At 37.8% G+C, this 22933-nt stretch overlaps 1 protein-coding gene across 1 annotated transcript in view; it reads right to left on the bottom strand.

Moving 5' to 3' along the window:
- Positions 1-22933, bottom strand: part of CUBN (cubilin) — a 266365-nt gene that overhangs the window by 96154 nt on the left and 147278 nt on the right. Inside the window, exons 37-39 of the mRNA XM_061178156.1 lie at positions 7811-8016; positions 6389-6573; positions 4494-4686 (exon numbers count right to left, since the gene is read on the bottom strand). Coding sequence (XP_061034139.1) covers positions 4494-4686; positions 6389-6573; positions 7811-8016 — 584 coding nt within the window. The remainder of the gene's footprint in view (positions 1-4493; positions 4687-6388; positions 6574-7810; positions 8017-22933) is intronic.

Below are 22933 nucleotides of genomic sequence, written 5' to 3'. Positions count from 1 at the left end.
TTTCTCTTCGAGCTTTCAAGATAACCCCTTTTCTTTAGCTTTGATAGTTTGACAGCAGTATGTCTAGGTATAGATCTCATTGAGTTTATCCTACTTGGAACTTTGGGGATTCTTGGATGTGTAGATTAATATTTTTCATCAAATTTGGGATGTGTACAGACCTTATTTCTTCAAGTATTCTTTTTTCCCCTTTCCCTCTTTTTTTTTTTTTAAACATCTTTATTGAAGTATAATTGCTTTACAAAGGTGTGTTAGTTTCTGCTTTATAACAAAGTGAATCAGTTATACATGTACATATGTCCCCATATCTCTTCTCTCTTGCATCTCCCTCCCTCCCACCCTCCCTATCCCACCCCTCTAGGTGGTCACAAAGCACCGAGCTGATCTCCCTGTGCTATGCGGTTGCTTCCCACTAGCTATCTATTTTATATTTGGTAGTGTATATATGTCCATGCCACTCTCTCACTTTGTCCCAGCTTACCTTTCCCCCTCCCCATAGCCTCAAGTCCATTCTCTAGTAGGTCTGCATCTTTATTCCCATCTTGCCCCTAGGTTCTTCATGACCATTTTTTTCTTTTTTTTTTTAGATTCCATATATATGTGTTAGCATACGGTATTTGCTTTTCTCTTTCTGACTTACTTCACTCTGTATGACAGTCTCTAGGTCCATCCACCTCACTACAAATTTTCCCTCTTTCTTTACCTGGGACTCTCAATATGCATACATACGTTGGTATAAGTGATAGTTTCTGAAGCTCTGTATAATTTTCTTCATTCTTTTTCTTTCTTTTCCTCAACAGGATAATCTTAACTGACCTACATTCAAATTCAGTGACTCTTTCTTCTGCCTGCTCAGATCGGTCATTGAGCCCACCCAGTGAATTTCAACTCCAAAATTTCTAGTTGGTTGTTTTTTCTTTCAAAAATATCTATCACTTTATTGATATCCTCTATTTGGTGAGACATCATTCCCATACTTTTCTTTAAATCTTTAGACATGATTTCTTTTAGTTCTTTAACATATTTACAATAGCTTATTTAAAGTCTTTGTTAAGTAAGTCTGACATTTTGGCTTTCTCCAAGACAGTTTCTATGGATTGCTTATATTCCTTTGCATAGGCCATACGTTCCTATTTCTTCATGTGTCTCATAATTTTTTGTTGAAAACCAGACATTTTAAACAACATAATGTGACAACTCTGGAAATCAACCCCTCCCCCAAAGTTTGCTGTCACTGCTCTTTGTTCAGTGGCTTTTGTGCACTAATTCTGTAATGTCTGTGTTAATTGTTGTGTGTAACCATTGAAAGTCTGTGTTCAGGTTAGTGATCAACAACTGATTAAACAGAGATTCCTTTAAATGTCTTGAACCAATAATTCTCTCACTTTTCTGAGTGACTGTGTGTGTGTGTGTGTGTGTGTGTGTGCGTGTATTGGGATATGCCTATATGACTCTAGAAGACAGTTTATAACTCTGGCCTAGAATTCACTTTCTACTTTCACAGAGCCTCAAGATCCTACAGAGGTAAGAGACTGGGGCCTTCTCGGGTCTCACGTTGGGCATGTTTATAGCCCTGCACATGAGTGGAGCCATCTATGCTCCCAGAAATATGTCAAAGCTTTTCAAAGCCCCCTGTGGATATATCACTCCCCAGTTTTTCTTTTTACATTTTTGGTCAGCCTCTTATTAGCTGTAACTGGAATCACTGCCACATGCAGTTGTGATGTTAAATAACTTGCCACTGACGATTTCTAAAAAACACCCCAGAGATAGGGCTTTTGCGCAGAGCACACTCTGAGTCAGGTCAGATGAAGACAAGTCCTGAGAATGGAGCTTTTCTAGGAAGCTGCCAGACAGGTTAAATAAAAGCAATTCCTTAGGGATAGGATGCTTTCTGGAGTTCCAGATCTACTCCACCCCTTCCAATGGCTGTTAGGCTGCTGATTTTCACGGCTAATGTGGTTGTGAGGCTATTGTGAGGTTACTGCAAAGCTAGGACAGGGAGAGAGATGAGAACAGGGAAAATTAAGATGCCAGAAAGTCGACTACTGTCACTCAGACTGAACCATTTTTCTTGAATAAACACTCTTTAGATTATTGCAATTTTTAATTAATTTCCAGAGTTCTCAAAAGTTGATTTAAAATTTTTTTGCCAGTGTTCTCATTGTTTTTCTGCAAGAATAGATTTTCAGAGGGCTTTACTCCACCATTCCAGAAGTTTATGACTCTTATACAATACATGTTTGAATGTTGCTAGGGCCACCAAGAAACGAATGTAAAATTTATAGGACTAGGTCCTAATTACTTTATCCTATTACTATATAGGCTGTAGAAGTTTAAAAAAAAAATAAAGCAAAAGCAATTTCAAAGTATAAGATCCGAATATTATCCAATATCTTCAAATGTTAAGATTTTCCTTTACATAAAATATTTCTTATCTTGAATTTCTAAAAAGCAGTTATCATACTAACTAACTATAAGCTGTTAGTGCTGTTTGTCAAATATTCCATTTTTCCTCACTTCCAAACATATGGTGAAATTGCATTTCCTAATACTTCTGCAGTTGGGTGAGGCCATTTGACCAGTTCTGCTTTATGAATCACAAGCAAAATGACATGTATCACTTTTAAGCTGAACACTTTTAGACTGAGGCATGCCAGGGCTCTCTTTCCTCTTGCCATGATCACAGGTAATGTCCCAAACAATGTCAGATCCAACACCCAGTTAACCCAGGAGGGTAACATGAACGAGTAAGAAGTCTTGTGTTTTTCAGCTAGTCAGAGTTTGGAATTATTTGTTACTGCAGCATAACCACATATGTCCCGACTGATAAGCTAATATTTTCCTACTTGACATGTTTAATTTCCTTCACATGACCCTACTCCACATTAGGCTTATTTTCCTTTGACTGCTTTTTGCTTTGTCATTTAATCATTTAGTTACTCTATCAGTATTTAACTGAATGCTTTATCTTTGCCAATTACTTTTAAACTCTTGGAGAGTAGAGATTATATCTTGGTTTCCTTTCTTAGTTGGTTATACACTTACCTCAGCATGTCTATAATAAACCCTCTATAAATATTTGTTGAATTAAATTTAATGTATGTTTGCATAAGGAATGCTAATGTTACAGTGTTCAATATATTAATACATTTTAAAACAGTAAGCTTTTTTTTCACTTTAATGAAAGTGTCAGAGTGTGCTATGATCATGAGATAATCATTTACACCAACTAGGTAACTAGTAAACTATAAAATTTTCTTATCCTCTTATTTTTTCCTTTGCTTGTTTTTCATTAAGAGAAATGAGATTTATGATACTACACTATACTCACTCATCCACTTAAATCACATAATTATGGAATATATGTATGAGAAGAGAACTTTTTTTTTTGAATACTACAATATACTTATTGATATAATGTTTTGCATGAGTGATTTCTTCTATAACTTGAGATTTGTGGACATAAAACAAGCTTAACTCAAGTTTACTTATAAGAGCTATCCAGTCTTAAATGGATAGCTCTGAATTACATTTGGCAATCTTGCTGATGGCTCTTTGCTCTTAGATAAATAGATTAATATTTTAAGGAAGAGTTTCATAGTCAATGTTATGAAAGCACCTTGCAAGAGAGGTGAAAATAACATCTCAGGACAGAATGCTAAGAGGCATTAAATAAATATAAGTATGAATTACACCTTCATCTGTGATCTCTGCTGGTACAAATTCCCAAGAAGCTAGAAGCAAACAGACTCTAATCTTTTAGGGTCTGTTTAGTCTTAGAACAAGTTCAAAGTCTGAATATTCTTCAATGAGATCCTATGATAATATGTCCCAATCAAACATTTCAAGGAGTGAGAATATGCCATGAGAAATATCTGCTGAATTTATTCTGTGTCAACCCTCAAATTCACAAGAGCCATTCAAAAGTGTTTAAACAAATTTTCAAAAGAAAAGCGCAGTCTCCCAAAACACAGCTTACTGAGGGAATTTAAAATGTCTTAAAAATAGTAAAATGAAGCTTAAAATTTAGGCCAACTTTACCTTGAAACATGAGGTTTTACAACCAGCTAAGGACACAGTGAAGCATTTCTGAAGGCACACTTAAAATGTAACATAGAGGAAAAACAGTTACTTCCATTAGTTAATCCTAGTGTGTGTGTGTGTGTGTGTGTGAGTGTGGTATTTGCAAACCAAACTTTCAGAGATCTCTAAAGTGATTTCTAGAAATTGTAAGTAGAATATGTTATGGACATCAAACCCTTAATTATTATGGAAAATATAATGCAAAACCAGCATTTTTTGAAATAAACATCTAATCTTTAAGTATTTATGAAATTAAAAGGACACCTGAACATATGGAGGAAGGGTTTTGAGACTGTAATTACTCTTCTTATTCATTTGTGTATTTGGCCCTTATTAGTAGGAACCTTTGAAATATTACTCTCCACATATCAGCCCCTAAAAAGAATTTCATTTATTACCAAACACACCTGTAGCAATCGTAGGTAAAGGTCCAACAGAGGCATTCATTGCAAACCACTCCAAAAGGAATCCTTTCCCTGAGATTGAAGAGTCAGAAGAAAACTGAAATGTCAAAGAACTTCTAGTGGAGCTCAAAGAGTCAGTCTGGGTACCACAATAGGTGCCAATCAGGCGGGAATGAATGCCAGCCCCATCATAAATCTGCATGGAAAAGACAGATAATAGAGCACTGAACTCAGGCAATCACCTCTATTTTTCTTCATAAATAGAAAACCAAAAGGATAACTTATTATAATTTTATCATCATGGAAAAAATGATAAACCAGTAAACATTATATATCAGTTTAAAATAGAAAGTGTCATGAAGTATAAACTATGATTGCAAGTAATTAAATGTGTTTTAAAATTATCTATATCTTTCCTGCAGAATTATATTAGTAACCATGTTCCATGTGATATAACTCATTATTCGATTTACAGTAAAATTTATGGGTGGAAAAGTAGGAACGAGGATAGTGGCACAACAGTGCTTATTAAATGTGCTTTGGGGCCTCAAAAGGGAGGAACTAGGAAGAAAGGGGAAAAGTAACAAGAAAAAGGAAAAGTCTAATGAGAGAAAGTAGCCAGGTATCCTGAAGGAGTTCACATTTCCAAAGAAGTAAAGAAGCAGAATTAATAACAACAAAAGAATCACAGCTTGTGAGGGCTCAGCATACTCAAAGCATGCAAGAAATCTCTTTCATTTGGTTGAAAATGTTAGATTACGTAGTTAGAGACATATTTTGTGATAGTTTCCAAAAACGTAATCTTGGGCATGTTTATTTTTTTCTTCACATGTGGATGGATCTCTCCAACTACATTTCATATCCTTCCCTCCATCTTGTAAATAATTTGAACAAGTTCGTTATAAGTGTTATTACATATTTCTCTATTGAAGCTACTATATAAGCTCAGATTTCAAATTAGCTAATAATTATTTCCAACTTACTGAGCATCTATCAAGTACTAGGTTCTATGTGAAGCACTGTGGACCTAAAATGAATAAGACAGAATCTTGGCCCTCAAGAATCTGATAGTAGAATAGTGAAACCCATAGAAGCAGAAAGTAGAATGGTGTTTACCAGGAGATGGGGGGAGTGGGAAATAGGGAGATGGTCAAAGGGTACAAAGCTTCAGTTATGCAAGATTAATAATTCTGAAGATCTAATATAGAACAATGTGACTATAGCTAATATTACCATGTATATACTTGAAATGTGCTAAGAGGGTAAATCTTAAGTGTTCTCACCACACCAGAAACAAAGAAAGAAGAGGGTAACCATCTGAGGTGATGGATATGTTAATTAGCTTGATTGTGATTATATTTTACAATGTAAAATTGTAAAATGTCATATATCAAAAGACCTAGTTGGACATCTTAAATATATATAATATTTATTTGTCAAATATACCTCAATAAAGCTGGATAAAAAATAATCTGATAGTGTTTCTGGAATTGATGCAGTTGCCAATGTCTGGATGGCAATGATCACCACAATTTTTATATACTTATATTTACTTATTTTAAAATGACTGTTCAAATTTTTAACACTCTAACAGGAGAATAAACAGGGTAATGGGATATAAGATAGAATAAATTCTTAATTAAGACACATATACATGCTTAGATAAAGCCCAACAGAAAAATTACAATAACGCGGAAAAAAAGTTAGTTACAGAATCAAAGATAATAATTATACTACCAGAATTACCATTGTTCGGGTAACCTGGAAGGGGTATTCATGATGTAGGGTAGACCATCCCCTATGACTTGTAAATGCTTGAATAGACATTAACTTGGATCTACGGTTGCCAATAGCAATTCACCAAAATGTATAAACATCAGTTGCTCTTGGAAACTCACCTTTAGTTTGTCATAATAGCAGTTGAGTGTTGCCTCCATGTCCATCTCCAAGATTCTACCATGGATAACCTGAGATTCATTCACATTCACTATCCATTGGTAATTGGAGTTGGGGGGGTAATTTCCGGGCCATAAGGGAGAGGCAATTTTCCCCTGAGTTCCCACAATATTATCATTGCCAAATACTAGGAAGGAAAACAGAGTAGTAAATCAGACCTACTTAGAACAGCTCTTTAGTCAAATGAAAGAAACAAAAGGCAAGGGGTGTTGAAAAGGATGGACTTTTAATTGACTGCAATTTCTTTTCTGAACACTGAAAGAAATACTGCTTCCCTTTTGGTTTCTCTGCTATCTATTAATTCTTTGGAGAAGGGTGATATTGTGAATGGAATTCCATCTCCTTAGAAGACTACATGGTGTGAAAACAAGCAATAGCGTCCCATGTAAAACTGGGTTCCCAGACCCCAAGGAACTTGGGGACTTGGGAAGGGGTATTACCAGCCCTATTCTATAATTTTGGTTTACCTATTTTACTTCATGTTAAAAAAGAACGAAACATGATTTTTTTTTCTTTAACTATGTAAGAGAAACTGACATTTTCAAACAACATATAGAGTAGCTATTAATAGTTAACATTTTATCCTATTAGAAGAATATCCTGTTATTACAATATCTGAGCACTTAGGAATATCCTAAAGTAATAGTAAACGTTTCTTGTGTTTTTTTAATTAATTTTTATTGGAGTATAGTTGATTTACAATTTGTGTTAGTTTCTGCTGTACAGCAAAGTGAATCAGTTATACATATACATATATCCACTCTTTTTTAGATTCTTTTCCCATATAGGTCACCATAGAGTATGGAGTAGAGTTCCCTGTGCTATACAGTAGGTCCTGATTAGTCATCTATTTTATGTATAGTAGTGCGTATATGTCAATCCCAATCTCCCAATTTATCCCTCCCCCCTTCCCCTTTCCTCCTGGTAACCGTAAGTTTGCTTTCTACATCTGTGACTCTATTTCTGTTTCGTAAATGGGTTCGTTTGTACCAGAGTAAACATTTTTAATTTGAGGAATATAGAGTTTACGGGATCAAATGAAACACATTTGATGTAAGTATACAAAACTGAAACGATGATACATTAGAAAACTCTCTATTGCAATATCATGAAAAATGTTTAACTTAAAATTAGGTAGACACTAGAGCTTTAAAAGAATGTTAGAACCACTGAGAATGCTCACCCTGGCTCTTAATGAGTCATTCATATATAATTTAATTTTTCTAGTACATTATATAATAAAGTAATTCCACAGAGACATTAAATATAGGGGAATTGTTCTTAATGCATTACTGAAAACAGTGCTATCCTTCTAGTTTGTAGGACACATTCTGGAAGCCATCACTAAAACAGAACCAACTCACTGTTGGTAAATGCAGCCTGGAAGCCCACGCCACTGCCTGAGCCATCGGAGACAAATCTGATCCATAGGACGTGCCCAACAATGGATGAATAATTGAGAGGGAGGACGTTTCCACAGTATCGTCCCACCAAGCGACCAGTGGCGTTTCCTTCCCGGATCTCCACAAAATCTCTGCTACAGTCTTGAGACTCCTCCACCTGGAAAGTTCTGATTGGAAAAAACAAAATTAGGGATTTAACTGATAAAATAAATCTTGGGATTATCCTGAATCACTTGCTGGCTGACCTGTTTGCTTTTCAATTTTTTTCTTTAACTTTAATCACAGTGTCTTTTAGCTAACTCAAAACATTTCTTACACTCAAATTTGTTGAAATGGCGATTCAAGAGATACAAAGACAATTAATACACTGCCTTCGGGGAGTTTTCTTTCTGGGGGAAAATTGGGCAAGAAGATAGAAAAAAACATGTTAGAAGGCAGAATATCATGCCATCAGAGCTATTTTGAGGCAGAGGTATCACATGCGATTGTGAGGTTCAGTAATAGCTTGATGGAGAGATTTTTTTTTAAGATGGAAATGTAAACATTAGCTGGATTTAAGGTGTAAAAATGGTGGGCAGGGAATGCGTGCTAACCAAAGCACATGTGCAGAAAGAGTGGGACATATTTAGAAATCTGTGAAAGGTCTCATTTGGTTAGAATACTGAGTACCTTTAAGAAAACATTAGAAGACATAGCTGGAGCAGTATGATGGGTTAATTTTGGGAGAGCTTAAATGCCAATCAAAGGCATCTGTACTTAATTTCTGTAAAGGTAGAAAGAACATGGCATTTGCACTAAAACAGGCTAGTGTTTAAGCATGGCATATTCAACTTCTTTATATTCTGCAATTATGATGACATGGGGGAATGGAGGGTGGGAAATAAGATCTACCTCATGTAATTGTCATTAGTCACATATATAAAGAGTCTGAAACATGTAGATGCTAAATGAATGCTTTTAAAAATTGGCCTCAGTGCTTAAAAAACTTGGATATAATCAAGGTAATATGGTGTTGGTGGGAGGGTAGACAAATAGATAAATGGAACAGAAGAGATGGTCCAGAGAAGGATCCACAAGTATAAAGCCAATTCAACCCAATTCATGGTGCCAAGTTTGGGCTTCAGAAGAGACTCTGAGGCTGTATTTGGAAATCACCTCTACGCATATGAAAATAGCTGAAAACATGGCTAGATTGGGGGTTTAGAAATGAAAAAGTGGGGAGTGATACATAGAGAGAGAGAGAAGAGATAAGAGCAGAAGCTTAGGGAACACCCATATTTTGAGTTCAGTGAAAGGAAGAGGAAGCAATAAACACAGGAATAGTCTGGAAAGTAGGATAAAAACAAGATCAGTGTCATGTCACAGAAGCCAAGAGAAAATTAAGGAAAGAGTGATGAAGGGTATCATATGACAGAATGATCCAGGATTAAGAACAGGCTATAGCAGGGGTCCCCAACCCCCGAGCGGGCAAGCAAATGAAGCTTCATCTGCTGCTCTGCATCGCTCCCCATCACTCACATTACCGCCTGAACCATCCCCCCACCACCACCCCCGCACCAAGTCCATGGAAAAATTGTCTTCCACAAAACCGGTCCCTGGTGCCAAAAAGGTTGGGGACTGTTGGGCTATAGGATTTGGTTACTCAAAGTAAATTAGTAACTTTTAAAGGAGCAGTTTTAGAGGGTCCACTAAAGGATTATTTTTCACACATATTAAGGAGCAAATTAGATGATTTTTGGTGATTTCCATAAGACAATGAATTACAATAACAACAAGACAATAACAAGTTTTCTATAACACCCAACAATTAGAATTTATAAATTCTCTATATTTATATTTTTCATGTGCCCATTAACATGCATAAAAATGTATCAATATATAGTTGACAACAAATCAAATCTCAGAAAATATTAAAACTATTAAAAAATATGTTCTCTGACCACTATAGAATAAAATTAGAACAGGGTAATAAAGAGATAAAAAGATCCTGTAATTTGGATATGTAAAACAACTTTCTATATAAACCATGTGTTAAACAAGAAATCATAATGGAAATTTAGAATATATCTAGGACTGAATGAGAGTGAACACATTATGTATTAAAACAGGCAGAGTTGAGCAGTAGAAGTGTGCTGGGCCCATAAAACTTAGGGAGTGTAGTCAAAGCATTATTTAGAGGGAAATTTATAGCCTTAAATGTTTATGGTAAAAAAGAACTAATACTAAGAAAAACGGACTAGATGTTTAATCCCAGAAGTTAGTAAAACAAAAAACAAACATACAAACCCCATAAAGGAAGTAGAAGAAATAACACAACATCTGAAATTAGTGAAACAGAAATGTAGAAAATACTAGAAAAGATTAAAAAACCAAAAGCTATTCCTTTGATAAGACTAACAAAGTATAAACCTCCAATAAGACTGACCAATAACAGAAGAAAGCTTAAGTGAGCAATATTACTAATAAGAAAAGGACAAAACAACAGATATACTAGAAATTTTTAAAATTATAATGAAATTTACTAAAAACCTATGCCACTAAATTTGAACTTAGACAATTTTTATAAAAATACAATAATATAACTAGTTGAAGAAAAAAATGGAAAAACCTAAAAATACCATTAAATCAATAAATATCAGTATTAAAAATTGCCTGCAGACAAAAGGAAACAAATACCTGAGCCCAGATTATTTTATAGAGGAACTCTACCAAAGCTTCAATAAATCAATATCCCAATCCTAATCTTGTGTATATTGTAAAAAAAAAAAAAAAAAAAATAGAAAAGAGGGGACAGAGTCCAACTTGTTTAATGAAGTTAATATAATCTTGGGAGCAAAATCAGTCAAGGGAGGTCAAAGAAAGAAAAAGTTTAAGTCAATCTCACTTAATGCAGATGAAAAATCTTACATAAAATATTAGCTAAATCAATCCATCAATCTGTAAAATATGTAAATCTTAATAAGGTTGGACTCACAATGGTTTAAGATGAAAAGATCTATTACAACAATTCAACACACACACATACACACAAAGATTTAAAGAGAAAAACAGATGCAAAAATATATGAAGGGAGAATCAGTGACAATTGCAGAAAAGCATTCACTAAAACTGAACACCCATTCATCATAAAAACTCTTAGAGGGGGCTTCCCTGGTGGCGCAGTGGTTGAGAATCTGCCTGCTAATGCAGGGGACACAGGTTCGAGCCCTGGTCTGGGAAGATCCCACATGCCGCGGAGCAACTAGGCCCGTGAGCCACAACTACTGAGCCTGCGCGTCTGGAGCCTGTGCTCCGTAACAAGAGAGACCGCGATAGTGAGAGGCCCGCACACCGCGATGAAGAGTGGCCCCCACTTGCCACAACTAGAGAAAGCCCTCCCACAGAAACAAAGACCCAACACAGCCAAAAATAAATAAATAAATTAATTAATTAAAAATAAAAACTCTTAGAAAATTAGGAATAGAGGGAAATTTTCTCAGCTGGATGAGAATTGCCCACCAAACACCTACAGCAAAAATACTTAGAGGTAAAAGTTTTTAAACATTTCTTTTAAATAAGAAACAACACAAGAAACCTTGCTCTCATCACTTTGTTGCATAGTATACCGAAGGGTTCTCCAGGGCAATAAGACAGGGAAAGAGGGTATGGTTGTAAGAATTGGAAAGGAAGTGCTATAAATCAATATTCAAGAGCACTCATTCATTCATAAATATCTACCGAGCACCTTAACATGTCAGGTCCTTTTCTAGGCACTGAAGATAGAGTAGCAGACAAGAGACAAAATTTTTGGTGTTTCTAGAGAATGGAACAGTGGCAGGATAAGATAATATGCAAAAATTAATAGGGTTTCCTTATACCAGCAAATGAAAATTTACGAGATGTAACTTAGTCAACACTCATTCAACAATATTTGTCTCTCTACTATATTGCCAGACACTGGGACAGGACAATGAAGAAAACAGACAATGTTCCTTCCTTCGGGGAGCTTACATTCTAGAAGGAGAGATAGATAATAAACAAATAAATAGAAATATAATAAGGTAGTGATATGCTCTAGGAGGAAAAAACCAAGTGATTAAGGAGGGTTCTTTTAGGTAAGTTGGACAGGGTACATCCATAATTTTTAAATGGGAGCCATTTTTAATAGCAACAAAAAATAAGATGCCTAGGAATAAACGTAACACGATATCTATAAGACTTTTATGGAAAAAATACGAAATTTTAGTGAAGGACATAAAAGAAGACTGAATAAATGGAAAGATACTCCAAGTTCAGTATGCAGAGTCAATAAAGATTCTCCCAAAATTAATCTATAAATTCAATGTATTTCCAGTAAAATCAATAAGTATGATTGCATTTATGTAAAATGTAAAACAGAAAGCAATATTATGTAGTGTGTATGGAGACATGTTTATACATATTATTGATACATATATATAATAAAAGGATATAGACATGCATAGACGTGATACACATAAAATTCAGAGTATGGGTCATCTCTGTGATGAGAAGGTAAGGGAATGTGACACTGCCCTGTAATATTTTATTTATTTAAAATTAATTTTTAAATATAAAAGCAATTTAATTTTTTTTTTAAGTAAATGAAGTGAGTGCAAACAATTCTTTTTTTCAAAAGTAAGTGAAAGAAATTTTTGCTGAGAAGAAGAAGGACAAGATAAAGAGAAGAAGAAAGAATGGCCTAGTAAGACTATAGAAAAAACTACTGGGAAGGAAAAAAAAAGTCTTGAGAATAGAAAACTTCCTTCCTTGCTGTGTATCTTTCAGTCACTGCTCAACATTATGTGAGCAAGACTTCACATGATGCTAAGTACAGCGCCCTCCCGGGGCTCTATCTCAGCTAACAGGTTAGGATGCTTAAGGTACAGCTGACCAGCCTGGAGGTTCTGGGACCTCACTGCCCACTTTGAGATCAACGTATCAGGCTCACCTCTGAGCCTTCACTGCCAACCAGAGCCCTGGAGCAAACCGGTCAGCTCTGCTCTACCACTGGCTTCTCAAGCCAGATACTAGCGCTGGTAGGCCTCTAGCCAGACAGTGAGTCTGTGGCTCTCACAATCCCACCAAGGCGGGTTATTACAGTGTAGATCATCTGGATCTATATTTCAGACTTAGTCTTAGCAGCAAGCTGTGACTGATAACCGAGCACAGAAGAAATCAGGAAAGATCCACATCAGGCTAAACAAACCACACATTTGTCTTACCTCCACTGTCCTCCTTGACAATTTAATGCTTCATGAGACAAAGTTCATATCTACAATCATTTCTGGCAAATAATTGTTCTGAATCCACCCTTAGAATAGTTGCCAAGTTTGGCTCTTAAACTCAGGCTCAGCTTTATTATGATCATCATAACATTATCAACAATGTACAATATGCTAAAATTGTGTTCTTCTGATTTTCAGAAGAAGAAGGGGTGATCATTCTCCTCAGCAGGCAATTTATATGAAATTGCCCCTAAATCTTTTCTACTCAAAATGCTGCACGTGGTTTAACAGCATCAGCATCACCCGAGAGCTTGTTTGAAATGAAGCATCAGGCCCCACCAACCAACTGAATCGGAATATGAATTTTAACAAGATCCCAGGTGATCAACATGCACAATAAAGTTTGGTCCAATGGTCTAGAAGATCACTAAGTGCAAGGTTTTTCTGTTTTTTTGTACCAGACTGGTATAATCCAATGCTAAATGTCACAAAAGACATTTCATTAGAAAGGATGGTAGGATGATACCTGTAAGAATCAAATTAGACTTTTTAAAAAGTTTTATTGTTCTTGGAAGTCTTTGGTTTAGTCCAGTTCATTTTATAAGAAATCCATCCTCTTTCCAAACACTTTGGCTCAGATCTGCTGGTAAAAATATGATGTGGAACAAAAATAGTACAATCACTGTTTCTCATTATCTCATTTTGATTCTTGAACCTAAATCAATAGCATTTTAAAAGGACTCTGCCAGCATAAAATATATTTTCTGTTAATTCCTTTAAATATCTGTTTTATAAAAAAATTCTTTTGGGGTTTTATTTCTCCCCCCTCCTTTTGTGTTATAGATGCAACCATAATTTCTCCAGCTTTTCTCCCTACTCGATTTCACCACCGTGTCCACAATCCAAACCCCATATTTTAGAACTTGACATATTCCATATGTTTTTCATATGCTTGTCACCCACCCCAGGGGAAGTTTCCAAGCAGCCATCTGGATATAGTTTAGACCAGGGCAGAAATAACTCAGAGGCCTGGCCATAAAGCCCTTCTCATTATCATCTGCATAGAGAGGAGCATCTTGCATTCCACAGATTATACTTTAAAAATAAAACTCAAGCAAGGAACACAAAATAATCAAAATTAACTTCTTATGGATGAGAAAGGAAAAAGATGAAGCATTAAGATCTGTTTATACAATAATCAGGATTTAGTGTCCACTGAAGAGTAAAATGAATGAAATTGGCTTTTTGTGTTTATCTTCCACCCTCTAGGAGGAAAGCCCAGTGTTGTTCATTTGGATTTAACTCTGAACTGCCACACAAGATACTTTAGAAATGGCAGAGTGAGAGAATTTAACATTCACTGAACGTCAGGTATGCATCAGCCTTGTGGTATACATTTAAAATTTAACATCTTTAATCACACCTATGGCCCTATATGGATATGATTAGATGAAATGAATCTCTTTAGGTTTTAAACAAATAGCTTCTTGACATTAACTTATTAGTAACTTAACAAGAAATGGGATCTTGTCGGTCTTAAACATTCCCAGTACCTGGCCCAGTTCCTGAGAACCACTGAACATCAGATTGTTCAAGAATGTAAATGTGGTAAAGACTAAGAGGAAGAAGACCAGAAAAGCCCTTTGATCTAGCAATTATGAGGCCTATTAAGCCATGTGAAGGACTTTGGACTTTATCATAAGAACAATGTTCATGGTTTATTCATCATTGGATATAAAACATCAATTATGGGAGTAACATGTGCTTTATATACGAAGCATCTAGCAAGGGTGTAACAAGTGCTTATGTGTATAAAGTAGGGGCTTAATAAATATTTGCTGAATAAAGAAATATATATATATAGTCATATATATATGGTCACATATATATATATATTTTTTTCCCATACAAAACTTTGTGCTTTTAGTAAAGACAAAAGCAAACAAAACCTCTTTCCCACGTGGCAACTTAAACTTGTATTGCCTTTCAGGTGTTCAGAGGGTGTCTTTGTTTTGACACAATGCCAGCTGGACCCTGAAGAGGCACTGTCTGATTGATGGGCTAAAAGAAAGTAACTTGAGATGTTTGAATGTGGTCCACAAATAGGACTTCTCTTTCATGTTTAAAAATCCATTCCTGATGCACAGAATGACATGTCTAGAAGAGGAGCAAGACTTTTCTGAATAAACAGAGCAGTGTCTCCAAAACAATCTTCTTCTCTCCAAGCAAGTTACTTCTTATATTCTTTTCAAGACAGAATTATCAACCCCAACCAAAGCCCAATAATCTATAATACAGTAAAACAAATAACTTTTAATTTAAAATGGCAATTTAAATACCAATGTCTTGGGACTTCCCTGGTGGCACAGTGATTAAGAATCCGCCTGCCAATGCAGGGGACACGGGTTCGAGCCCTGGTCCGGGAAGATCCCACATGCCGCGGAGCAACTAAGCCCGTGCGTCACAACTACTGAGCCTGTGCTCTGCAGCCCGCGAGCCACAACTACTGAAGCCTGCACGCCTAGAGCCTGTGCTCCACAACAAGAGAAGCCACTGCAATGAGAAGCCCGTGCACCGCAACAAAGAGTAGCCCCCGCTCATTGCAACTAGAGAAAGCCCACACACAGCAATGAACACCCAATGCAGCCAATAAATAAATAAATAAATTTATAAATACCAATGTCTTATCATGCAATATTTATTAAGCACTCATTACCAGTGTGGCATGTCACAAGTACCTCTCTCCTGATGGGATTAAAGGTCCCATTTCACTTACCATGTGCTTTTCACTAACAACTTCCAGAAAATATATTATTGGTGTTAAATTTAACCTAAGACCACTCAGAATGTGGCAGGATCCTACTGTTGATTGCATGTCAATAGTCCATATTCAAAAAGGCTTACAGTTCAACGAGGAACATGAGAGTGATTTTACAAATCAACCACTAAATTCTGTAAAAAATTAATAAACAGATACCTCAGTTATACAAAGCTGAGAAACCAGAAGAAGGAGCTCTCACACCCTGTGAAGGTAGCGGAGCCCAAGAGGAAGAAGAAAGACTCCTCTTCTTTCTTGGCATGGTCTCAGCCAATAAGAAGCCATGGACTCTTTGTTTACTGCAGCCCTCCCAGCTTCCTTTTCCCTGTATAAAAGCATCCTCCTTCTCCTGCTGTGCAGGGACTTGCAGGGGTTCACCATAGGTGCAGACCCTGAATTGCAATTCTCTGCTGATCCTGAATAAACCCATCTTTGATGGAGAAATATCTGGCATTCTATTTATTTCAGATCAACATTTCATTGGTTCGATAAGCAAACAGGTATGGTACCCACAAATCCAGCCCACTGTCACTCACTGTCTTTCTCGCCAACCCTGGAGTTTAAAGGTATGTCCTTCTCCTGGATCCGACCTCACACTCTCTTAGCGTTTGAAGCTCTCCAGGTTTTGTTTGGAATCTGTTTCAAAGCTTCATCTTTCTGGTCAATGCTTTGTTCTGTACATGAGTATTCACTTGGCACTTCTATCTGATTTGAGATCAGGCTGTTTCAACTGAAACTGGCTAGACTTCGACCCATTCCTTCAGGAGCAGGGGTTGTTTCACTGAAACTGTGCCAGTTTTTGTCCAGCCTTCAGCATATTCCTTTGCAAAGGGCTATTCTCTGGACACTGGCTGAAAAAACCTTTGGCCTGGCTCCTCTAGGACCAAGACGTTTCCTTAGAATTGGCTGTTATTCAGGCTTCCAAGCTGTCTGAATTGAGCTGTTTGTGTTGTAAAATGTTTGAAAATTGTCCTTTTACTTTAGAGAAAAACCTCTGAGAAATGGAAGTCCAGTTTTTGAGAGTACCCACACCCCCAACAGGGACTCTGATAGATCTGATGTTTAAGACTAAAGTCCTTCCTCATGCACATTTCTAACTAAATGGACCAACCCAATCAAAGGCAATTTAGGATATCAATGGCCATTATGGGGAACTTTTGAAATCCCCAAACTTAATTTTCTTAGAACCAAAGTAGACTACAATAGCTCAAAAATTTCCAGAAATGAGTGGAATACTTACTTTGGTATTTTGAGGCTTCCCAACATTATCTGGAGCCTAGAATTGCCTCTCTACAAGATAAGATTTTAAGGCTAACTGAGGCAAACATGATTAATGAGAGATAAAATGGCTCCCAACACCTCAGGCTCTTCTTCCAGCACCATCCGGTCTCTCCATTGGCTCCTCATGGTCAGACCTCATCTCCGGGGCCATCTTCCTCCTTCCTTGCTACACCACCTATGCCTCCTCTATACTGCCAATTCCCCCATACTAATTCTCTTACCGAGCTTCCCCATGTGAAACTCTTCCCATTCCCGTTTCCTCTGAACTTGTCAGAATATGTCTGTTTACAGCCACTATGGAGAACAGTATGGAGGTTCCATAAAAAACTAAAAATAGAGCTACCATGTGACCCAGCAATCCCACTCCTGGACATATACCCAGAGAAAACCATAATTCAAAAAGAGACATGGGGGCTTCCCTGGTGGCGCAGTGGTTGAGAGTCTGCCTGCTAATGCAGGGGACACAGGTTCAAGCCCTGGTCTGGGAAGATCCTGCGTGCCGCGGAGCAACTGGGCCCGTGAGCCACAACTGCTGAGCCTGCGCGTCTGGAGCCTGTGCTCCGCAACAAGAGAGGCCGCAGTGGTGAGAGGCCCGTGCACCGCGATGAAGAGTGGCCTCCGCTTGCCACAACTAGAGAAAGCCCTCGCACAGAAACGAAGACCCAACACAGCCAAAAATAAATTAATTAATTAATAAAAAAAAAAAGAGACATGGACCACAATGTTCATTGCAGCTCTATTTACAATAGCCAGGACATGGAAGCAACCTAAGTGTCCATCGACAGATGAATGGATAAAGAAGATGTGGCACATATATACAATGGAATATTACTCAGCCATAAAAAGAAACAAAACTGAGCTATTTGTAGTGAGGTGGATGGACCTAGAGTCTGTCATACAGAGTAAAGTAAGTCAGAAAGAGAAAAACAAATAACGTATGCTAACGCATATATATGGAATCTTAAAAAAAAAAATGGTACTAATGAACCTAGTTGCAGGGCAGGAATAAAGATGCAGACATAGAAAATGGACTTGAGGACATGGAGTGGGAGGGGGAAGCTGGGGCAAAGTGAGAGTAGCATCCATATATATATACACTACCAAATGTAAAATAGTTAGCTAGTTGGAAGCAGTAGCATAGCACAGGGAGATCAGCTCGGTGCTTTGCGATGACCTAGAGGGGTGGGATAGGGAGGATGGGAGGGAGGCTCAAAAGGGAGGGGATATGGGGACATATGTATGCATATGGCCAATTCACTTTGTTGTACAACAGAAACTAACACAGTATTGTGAAGCAATTATACTCCAATAAAGATCTATTAAAAAAAAAATTAAGTCTTCTGAGAATCCAGAGGTTAAACCCTTAATTTTTTGTACTCCATGGCCTAAAGTTGAACTGCAATCCATAGTCAAAGGTTTTCCCAAAGTAACTGGAGATGCTCACAAATTGCTGGAAATTTTAATATAGTCATTCAAACTTGTCAACCTGGTTTCTCTGATTTATATCAGCTAGTTCATATGCTGGTCAGTGAAGGCCAGGGTCAGCATTGGATGAAAACCACTAATTGGGGGAAATCCTAAAAGGTCTCTAGAATTACAGCTGGGAGACCAGCCTGCTATCTTTTTTTTTTTTTTTTTAAAGATTTAATTTTAATTTTATTTATTTTTTTGGCTGTGTTGGCTCTTCGTTGCTGTGCGCAGGCTTTCTCTAGTTGTGGCGAGCGGGGGCCACTCTTGGTTGCGGTACGTGGGCTCCTTATTGCGGTGGCTTCTCTTGTTGCAGAGCACGGGCTCTAGGCACTCAGGCTTCAGTAGTTGCAGCATGCGGGCTCAGTAGTTGGCATGTGGGCTCTAGAGTGCAGGCCCAGTAGCTGTGGCGCATAAGCTTAGTTGCTCCGCGGCATGTGGGATCTTCCCGGACCAGGGATCGAACCCGTGTCCCCTGCATGGGCAGGCAGATTCTTATCCACTGCACCACCAGGGAAGTCCCCAGCCTGCTATCTTATTATATGATCAGGCTCGGCCAATCCCTAGGCAGCTTCATCAAGCAGTTCCTAGGGTTTCTCCAAAACCTGTTGATTGGAACAAAATCCAGGCATACACACAAAAATCTGATGAAACTGTTCATGATTATTACAATCAACTTCAGGTTATTTTTAAAGAAAATTCTGGTCTTCTTTTAGATGTTGATTCTGCCCAGATAGTTTTTAACTCTCTGTTTATTAATGGGCTGAACTGAGACCTTTCCCTTCTAGGAAAAAGGACCAGGATAGAATGGGAAACTATATTTATTCCAGATTTAGTTAATGTGGCAAACCAGCTCTCTCAAACTCTAGATGAGGCACCTCAGAGGAAGACTGCCAAAATTCTTAATCTTCAACCCCAGCAAATGAAGGTTCCTAAATGAAACCAAAACCCTATTAATCTCTATTATTGCAAAGAGCCAGGACATTGGAAAAGAGATTGTTACAAATTTAAGTGCTTCAGGTGCCTTCAGCCCTCTAAGCAGCCTTTCAACATCTTCCCAATTCTCACTGATGGGGCTCCAAGGAACTACAGGGATTTTTCCCAGTTCTCCCTCTTAGTTGGCATGGAGAAACATTTCTCTAGGTTGGGGATGAAGTTCTTCCAGTCCTAACTGACACCAGAGCCACACCCTCGGTGCTCAACCCCATTACTATAAAGCAGCCTCTGCCTCTGATAGTACTAGAGCTGATTCTGGAAATATTTATCATTTGTCTCTACTGAATCAGCTACCACCTTCCTTATGGGCAAAATCTCCAACTTATGTTGGAGATTCACAACAACAAAATTCACGACAAACCTCCCATCAAGATTTAAGTAGACCCCTCAAAACCTCTTCCCAGAATTAATCAAACACCTTTTAAAAAAAGATCTTCAAGGTATAAAACCCCTAATAGAAAATTATAAGGCTCAAGGCCTCATAATCCCTTGTACTGTGCTCTGAAACACTACTACCATTTTACTGGTGAGAAAACCTACAGGTCAAAGGTGAAGGTTTATCTAGGACTGAAAAACAATCAACAACATTGTTATCTCTTGACATTCTGTTGTTCCTAACCCTTATATGACACTGACATCATTCCAACTGGAAGCAAATTCTTTACTGTAATTGATTCATGTAGTACATTCTCTAGTATTCCAGTTTATGAAGCTAGCCAATACCTTTTTGCCTTTACTTGGGAAGAAAAACAGTTAACCTGGACAGCAATGCCTCAGGGTTCTACTCAGAGTCCTTATTTCTCAGGAATCCTGAAGGCTGATCCGGATGATACAAAGTTCTCTAGAGATTCAACTACTTTGTTGCAATGGTGGATGATCTGCTTCTTTGCGCTCCTTCTCAAGCCTCCTCACAGGAAGACTCCATCTTGCTAAAGCTTTTAGCCTTAAAGGGACCTAAGGTAACCAAAGGAAAATTGCAGTTTGCCCAAACCCAGGTTTGATATTTAGGGTATCTGCTATCAGAACAAAGGCTATATCTAGATCCAGATAGACTTCATGGTGACCTAAGTTTCCCAAAACCCCAAACTAAGCACAACTGCAAAGTTTTCTCCAGCTGGTTGATTATTACTGAAATTGGATTCCAAATTTCTCTCCTATGGCTAAACCTCTGTATGTTTTACTCAACAATAAAAACCTCAATGCAATTTTAAGAGAAGAAACAGATGACATAGTCTTCAAGGCCCTAAAGGAGAGTTTGGTGAATCCACCTGCCCTTGGGCATCCCAATGATCAGATTCTCTTTTTCCTTTTTGTATATGAAAAGAATGGGAATGCCTTTGGGGTACTAATCCCAAAACACAGAGACCACCATTGACCCATAGGGTATTATAGCCAGCAACTGGACCCTGTAGCATGGGGATATCCCCCTTGCCTTAAAGCCATTACAGCCACTCCCCTTTTGGTTAAGATCACCGAGAAAATTATCGTGAGATCCCTTTTAACCATCTTTGTACCTCATACAGTAGAAGTTCTGACTTCTCATCACACTCAACATTTCCCAGCCAGCCACCTCACCTCCTATGAAGTCCTTTGGTTAACTGCTCCTCACATAACTCTCTTACGTTGTAATAACCTTAACCCGGCTGCTCCTCTTCCCTCCGTCACCAGCAAAGTCCCTCATGACGCTTAACACTGATGCACCACCTCCTGACTCCTCAGGATGATCTACAGGGAATTCTCATGGTTCACTGATGGTTCTCATTTAAAAGGTGATAATGGCAAATACAGTTCTAGGTATGCTATTAAGACTCCTTTTGATGTTGTTGACGCAGCATCTTTACCTATGGTTACTTCAGCCCAGACTGAATTACATGCTTTTACATGGGCTTATACTTTAGCCAAGGACAAAACTGCCAATATTTATACTGATAGTAGATATGCTTTTGGAGTAGCTCATAATTTTGGAATACTGTGGAAGCAATGTGGCTTCCTTACGTCCAGTGGGAAAAAAATTTTAAGATGGCCCCTGTGTTTAGGAAATATTGGATGCAATAATTTCACCTGCCACTTTAGCTATTATTAAGATTCTGGGGTATTCTGAACTTGACTCTCTGGAAGCTAAGGGAAATCACCTTGCTGACATTTCTGTAAGGAATGTTGCCCTTAAAGGGACCAATAGCAGCCAAACTTCTGTCGTGGTCCAAAGGGAAATTTAGAAAAACTGGCTAGAGGAGCCCAGCAATCAGCCTCAGAAAAAGGAAAACAAGATTGGAAATTCAATAATTGTTGGTTTGATAAAAAGAGAAAGCTCTGGTTTGCATCAAATAACAACCTATTCCCACCCAACACTCTAAAACTCCCACTCCTCACCGCTGTACATGCATTAAACCATTGTTCTACTGACAAGATGATAGCCTTCATGAATCAATATTAGAGGAGAAACATTAACAAGGCTGAAAAAAGTGCCTACCGTCACTTGTCCCACTTGTCCAAAGTAGAACCAGGGAAGCCTGTTCGTACTGCTCCCAGACATTGTATATTGCCTAATGGACAATTCAAGCTCTGGTAAGTGGATTTCATACAATTTCTTCCTCTAATGGATATAAATATGTTTTAGCCATGGTCCACATGTTTTCACACTGGACTGAAGCCTTCCCTTGCAGACAGGCTACTGTCTCTTCTGTGGCAAAAGTCCTTTTGGAAACGATGATCCCTACCTGGGGAACTCATCTCAAACTTCATAGCGATCAAGGAATCCATTTTACTGGCCAGGTACTTTGACAAGTCTGCTCTGTTTGGCTAGTTTTACAACACTTTCACTGTGCTCACCACCCTTATTCCTCTGGTTTAGTCGAACACACTAACAGCATCATTAAGACTCAACTGGCAACATTTATAGAGGCCCTCTAAACACCTTCGTCAAAAGCACTGCCATCTGTCCTTCTAAATCTTGGAACTTCCGCTTTTGGAACTCATAAACTCTTACCATTTGAGATAGTCACATAATTTCCAATGCACTTGGTTCCCACTTCTTTTGACACACAACTGATAAAAGGAGAGATATTCCAACACTGCAAAGGATTAATTGCCTCTATTAAAAATAACCATGTTTTAATAGAGCAATCTTTTCATAGTGCACCCTTGGGAGATGAAGACATTAAGCATCACATCTTGCAACCTGGAGATTTTGTCTATTGCAAAAGAGTCCTCCAGAAGAACTCACTTCAACCTCATTGGAAAGGTCCCTACCAGGGACTGCTAACCAACCCTTGTGACACCAAGCTCTGAGAAACAGAC

This window comes from Eubalaena glacialis, chromosome 2 (genome assembly GCF_028564815.1).
Source record: "Eubalaena glacialis isolate mEubGla1 chromosome 2, mEubGla1.1.hap2.+ XY, whole genome shotgun sequence".
In the NCBI taxonomy this organism is placed as follows: Eukaryota; Metazoa; Chordata; class Mammalia; order Artiodactyla; family Balaenidae; genus Eubalaena; species Eubalaena glacialis.
This window is presented reverse-complemented; position numbering and strand designations above follow the sequence as displayed.